Source organism: Scomber scombrus, chromosome 14 (genome assembly GCF_963691925.1).
Source record: "Scomber scombrus chromosome 14, fScoSco1.1, whole genome shotgun sequence".
NCBI lineage: Eukaryota > Metazoa > Chordata > Actinopteri > Scombriformes > Scombridae > Scomber > Scomber scombrus.
The window spans coordinates 26,451,220-26,457,675 of record NC_084983.1 but is presented as its reverse complement, the minus strand read 5'-3'; the positions used below and the strand labels follow the sequence as shown (position 1 = coordinate 26,457,675).

Below are 6,456 nucleotides of genomic sequence, written 5' to 3'. Positions count from 1 at the left end.
ATGCCTGAACCAGCAAAGTCCGCACCCAAGAAGGGATCCAAGAAAGCCGTGGCCAAGACGGCCGGCAAAGGAGGCAAGAAGAGGAGAAAGACCAGGAAGGAGAGCTACGCCATCTACGTCTACAAGGTGCTGAAGCAGGTCCATCCCGACACCGGTATCTCCTCCAAGGCGATGGGCATCATGAACTCCTTCGTTGGGGATATCTTTGAGCGTATCGCCGGTGAAGCTTCCCGTCTGGCTCACTACAACAAACGCTCCACCATCACATCCCGGGAGATCCAGACCGCCGTCCGCCTGCTGCTGCCCGGTGAACTGGCCAAGCACGCCGTGTCCGAGGGCACCAAGGCCGTCACCAAGTACACCAGCTCCAAGTAAACAAGCTGTTTACTCCACAACAACAAAACAAAGGTCCTTTTCAGGGCCACCCACAACGTCATTAAGAGCTTTATTCCTGCATGATAATATTTTAGTTTTAAGGCGGGAAATTTGCATACTGTATATAACCGTCGTGTCGTTCTCCCGGGTAAAATTGACCCTGTCTGTTTTGACTGTTCCTCCTTTACTTGTCAGTTTGTCCTTCTTTCCTTCCTCCCTCCTTTTTCCCCCTTCTATTTCCTCCCTTACTACATCCTTCTTTCCTTCCTTCTTTCACCCTCCCTCCATTCTTTCCTTCCTCCTTTCACCCTCCCTCCATTCTTGCCTCCCTTTTTTTCACCCTCCCTCCCTTCTGTCCTTTTTTCACCCTCCCTCCCTCCTGTCCTTTTCACCCTCTGTCCCTTCTTTCTTTCCTTCCTTCCTTCTTTCACCCCCCCTTCCCTCTGTCCTTTCACCCTCCCTCCCCCTGTCCTTCTTTCACTCCCTCCCTCCGGTCCGTCTTTCTTTCTTTCCTCCTCCCTTCCTTCCTTGGCTCGACAACAGGTGGGTTAATGTCATGACTTTTAATACGGGGTGTATTAGGCTAATGTGGGACAAATAGGCTTCAGTGCATTTATTAACTATTATATTAACATTACACATGCAAACATACAGGTCACTTGTGTTTTTGTTTTTTTAACGTATCTGATGTAGAAAGCATAAAACATACAAGCTAACACAATTAAATGACCAAATATGGGTATGCACATTTCAGAAGGTTTTGGCACATACGGTTGCTTTGTATAAATGAGAGTATTTCTAAACCTAATAGTGTCCCAGTTAAATTCTGACACTTTAAGGAAACATCTCAGGGATTTCATGATATTAGGTGTTGATATAATGTATTGGATTCTTATATAAATATGGTGAAATCGTCCATTGCAAAAGTGTCCCATATTACCGTAATCGACCCTATTAACAGTATATTCTATAAAATAATAGATGTATTAGACGCTGTATTTCTCTCTAGGGTTGAACATGAGAATATCAGTGTATGCAGCTATAAAGAATATTGACTTTTTTAGTTTTAGCAGACATTTCCCTGAGACTTAATATCCACACTGGTGAAAATATTACAGTAGTAACCATTATTTGTCCTCTGATAAATGCAGCATCAGCGTTTGACATCAGGATGACTTCACACACATTAATGAAAAATGTAATTGAATATTTTGTGTCTGTTTTAGACAAGATCATAAATAATTAAATGTGAGATCAGCTCCTTTTTTATACTTGCATGTGGGCCCAGCAGGGGGCGCTGTTGATCACAACTTAAAGGCCTATATTTGTGCGTTGGTAAGTTTTAAGCATACATACTGTATATATTATTTTGAACCTCCTGAGCTATAAATCATGTTGCTTGGGTTGTCTAATCTTTTATAATAAACATGAAGTGTAGTTTAGTTTTTTGTCAAAGTTACATTATCGTTGTGAAGCAAAACTCTTCTGATGAAGCTGCAAAAAACAACAGTAATATAACTTTGATATCATGCAGGCTTAGTGTTCTCTGTGATGGATTCAAAGAGTCTTCTGATGGATATTCATGTTGTACAGAAGTGGATGTGGACCAACGGCTGCCTGCAACAAAAGGAACAGTACACCCAAAAAATGTTAAATACAAAGTGTGTAAATAGTAAAAACCACAAGTAATATCCTTTAATCTCAGTTCTTGGGTACATTAAATGACTCAAATCAGAAAATAAAAGGCAATTAGAGGCAATATAAGTTATCAAAAACAGTTTAACCATGTTTAATTTAATCTTAAACAATTACTTGTTTGATTGGTCGGTTGGCAAAAATTGACATTTTATAAAAAGGTTTGTTTATTTTCTTTTATGTAATTTATTACAGAAAATATTCCAAATATTTGGTGCTTCAAGCTTCTTCAATGTGAGGATTTACTGCTTTTGTCTGTTTTATGTAATTGTAAATGACTTGTTAGAGGTTTAGACTCTGAATCAAACCAAGACTTTTGACAACAGATTGGGCTCCGGGAAGTTATTGTTGAAAAAAAAGAAAGAACAATTCGGACATTTTGGATAATAAATGAATTGCTTAAGCTCCCAAAATGTAATCAAATATAAGAATTCTGAAAATATAACAATATGATAGTAGCAGGTCTAATTTCCTCTGCAGTAAGAACTGAAAAAATAATGAATATATTTCATTAAAACATGCTCTAAAAGAAATCTGACTTCAACCTACAGACAATAACAGACAAGTTCACACCAGATCAAAGTGTTTGTGAATACTGAAACGGTTTGTTTTATGATAACTTGGAAAAAATGGTGACAGCACCTATTAATTATGTTGTTTATAAATAAGAACAGAAACCGAAACACATATTATTTAATAAGTGGTGGATTAAATTAAAGGTCCTGAGAAAAAGAAATAATGAGGAAAGCTGCTCTGTCTGTCTGAATGGTGAGTCATCATCGGTTTCCATGGAAGAGAAACTTTTTACGGGAAGTCATGCACAGTCTTCACTTTGAGCTCATAAGAAAAGCTTGAACATTTTTCAAGAGTACAGATGAATTCGTACTTAAGAAAAACAACACAAAGACACAGAACTCTAGGACTTCTTCTTTTGTGGTGTCTTTATTGTTTGTTTTTTCACATTGTTAAAATACGATCTTGGCCAAAAGTTTTGAGACTGTGATCCATTTACATTCATGAATTCTACTTTTTATGTTTTAACAGAGGATTTGATAAGAATATCTTCATGAGGTTGTAGTCATGTATTGAATCCTAATGCTGCTTAATAAGTGTGAAATCCATTATTGGTGTTTAATGTGATACTGTCTGTTTGTACTAGAAGGGAAAAGTTCACACACTGACAAATACCTCACATTCACAAATTCAGAGGTCCAATAAATTGTCTTTTTTTTTTTGGTCTTTATTGTTTGTTTGTTTTTTCACATTGTTAAAATACATTGAGGGTCCCCCCCCCCCCCAGGTTCGGTGCTTGATCAGATAGATAGATAGATAGATAGATAGATAGATAGATAGATAGATAGATAGATAGATAGATAGATAGATAGATAGATAGATAGATAGATAGATAGATAGATAGATAGATAGATAGATAGATAGATAGATAGAAAACAACTACAAAATGTCAAATCTGTCAAGTCTGTTGATACATAATTATCAACAAAAATATCATTTGAACATATTGTTCAGAAACCATAGTGACCATCATTTTGTGCATGGTAGTTCTGCCATGGTCCAACTTGCATTGTACATATGAGCCCACTAGATGGCAGGCTTTCATCATACCATTCCCTGGTCTATGACCTCCATATGGATGGTTATGCTGCATCTGCATTTATTCATTTTGGTGAGAATACAGGATGAAGAATAGTTTTTAGTTATCTTCTGTGGTATATTATGGTTCAAATACCTTTTGTTTCCATCGTTCCACATTAGAGCCAAACTGATGTGGTGCAGCATTTTGCTCTGGGTGCACTTAGGCATGAAAAGTGGTCACATTTAATGTAAGAGACCCTAAGACAAATGAAAGATGATAAAGGCGTTTTTTATTTGTCTTTTAAAAAAACAAACAGTATATGTATATTTATTGATAACTGCTGTAGTTAGAACACTAGCTGCATTACATTTCTTCCACACATATACATACATACATATTTACACAAACTGGAAACACATCACATAGTTGAACAAACCAGAAGACACAAATAAAGAAACAAATACACAGCTTTAAAAAAACAAAACAAAAAAATAATTCTCAATAGGCTCCTCCAAAATGATGTATTCAAATGTTTAAATGCACCTATAGTATGTATTCAGTGAAGAATAATGTAAATATGTGTACAAACTCATTTGCAGTGGTTAGGGTTAGTGCAAAGTGTCACTGATGAACAGCAGTGTATTTAAAACTTTTATAAGACTCTTTACTTATGTTACACCACCGCAGAATAATGCCTTTCAGTATGATCATCTTACATTTTATGCCTTTAAAAGTCAGATAGGTATAAGTGTTGGTTTAAACAGTAGAGCTTAAACTAATGTGGTGCAGTCATTTCAGTATGATGAGGGAATCATTTACTCTTTCAGTAAAAATGAAGCACAAAACTAAGGTCTGTTGCAAAGTAGTAATTAGTTTATATTTTAAAGAATTAGTGAAAGTCGCTTTTACAGTCAGGCCCTTTAATTCAGAAATATTGGAAATTACTACAAAACAAACAAACACCTAAAAATTATAGAAATACAGGAGACAAATTATTAATGTTTGAAACCACAATATGGTGCAGTAATTGAAACTTTTTTGACAGTTCTTCTGAAAAACTTTTGCATGAGGAAAAGTCCTAAAAGTTGGCTATTTAACTCTCTACACAAACATTTAGGGCCAACATTTTCCTTTAATTTAACAACACTTCAAGTTTTGCTCTTAAGTTGATCAGGTTGTTAAGTGCCAATTTTAGTTTTTCTAACCAGTGCAACGGCTCTGGTTTTAATCTCTTTAGTTTTCAAAGAATAAACAATAGGATTGATGCAGGGTGGGATGCAAGAGGCCAGTGACAGGCTCAGCACACGCTGGTCTGGGTTAATAGCTCGCAGATAAAACCCAACAGTAAAAATAGTAATTAGAGGCATGTAAAATACAGCAACAAGAATGAGATGCTCCACACAAGTGGCCAGAGCTTTCACTCGACTGTCCAGTGATTTCATCCTGAACACAGTCACCAGGATGCTGACATACGACAGAAGAATGAAAGTGAAAGGTCCTCCAAGGATCAAAACAGAGAGACATGAAGCCGCAGACCAATGCATTGTGTAATCATTACAGGCCAGTCTAAACACAGGTGCATAGTCACAGAAATAACTGAACACTCTCACAGAGTTGCAGAAAGATAGTCGAGTCATTATACTTGTTGTAAACGCTATAACTCCCAGAGCAAAAGACCAAGTAAGGCCAACAATGCAACACATGCTCCGCACAGTGTTGATCGAGTTGTGACGCAGAGGGAAACATATTGCAATCAATCTGTCATAGGCAAGTATTGCCAGCGCGTATGACTCCAATGTCGCAACTGTATAATACACAAACATTTGTACTAAGCATAAGTTGAATGGAATAAAGTTGTCCTTAACAAGGAATATCTTTATCATGCCGGGAATAATGCACGTGTTTAGGATTACATCAATTACTGCAAGATTGACAACAGCAAGAAATTTTGGGGTGTGTAAACAATGATTAAAGGTAATTACATAGATGACCAAACAATTGAACATTAGTGTAACCGCATAGACAAATGCTAAAAAGATGAAGTATACACTAATGTAGGGAAATGACTGAAATCCAATGATATAGAAGCCCGGAGGATGAATGATGACAGAGTTGTTTAAAACAGTCCTGAGAAAAGACATAGTTGAACTCCACAGACTACGTGTTTCAGGAAAGTCTCTGCATAAAGAATCACATCACATTATACACACAAGCCTCTAAAGGCTGCACATGCATCATATCATGTCATTATAATGAGCACATTCAAATCTTAGACTGTTTAAAATCAATTCTCAGCATTGAAACATGTAAATGTAATGAAGCTCACCTCATTACTCATTACCTATAGTTTAATACTCACTAGCTTTGTGATGTTGACTTAAAAAGCAGCATGTGGAAAGCTGCATCTCTAACCTGTGGACAGTAGAAGATATACCCTCCTGAGTGATCTCAAAGGATGAAGCTCAACAATCTAATTATTGTTTTGAATGATGATTTAATGAATTTGATCACTTCACCACTCCTCTTAAAGGCAAGCATACAGTACATGCGATTTTATACTCGTCTGTAAGAGGTCATGTAATCTTATCACAAAATAAATTTAAATAGGTCACAATGAGGACATGGACTGTTGAAGTGACAGTTGAGTCCTCCAAAGACTTTCAAGTACTCAAACCTAAATTAACTTTGGTGCAGTCTTGGCCCTTTTTCAAAGTCAGAGGCGCTTGCCCGATCAAACAGCTGTGATCCAACTTTGTTCATCCAAAGTGCTGCATAAATCAGAGCCCAGTCCG

At 36.9% G+C, this 6,456-nt stretch overlaps 2 protein-coding genes across 2 annotated transcripts; one reads left to right on the top strand and one right to left on the bottom strand.

The window, feature by feature from the left end:
• LOC133993972 (histone H2B 1/2-like) lies at window positions 1–500 on the top strand. The gene has a single exon (XM_062433122.1). It carries the CDS (start codon window positions 1–3, stop codon window positions 373–375), a length of 375 nt encoding a protein of 124 aa, XP_062289106.1. The 3' UTR covers window positions 376–500.
• A 4,342-nt stretch (window positions 501–4,842) lies between these two features.
• Window positions 4,843–5,808, bottom strand: LOC133994463 (olfactory receptor 2AT4-like). The gene has a single exon (XM_062433718.1). The coding sequence runs from the start codon at window positions 5,803–5,805 to the stop codon at window positions 4,843–4,845; it is 963 nt and encodes a 320-aa protein (XP_062289702.1). The 5' UTR covers window positions 5,806–5,808.
• Window positions 5,809–6,456: the final 648 nt, after the last annotated feature.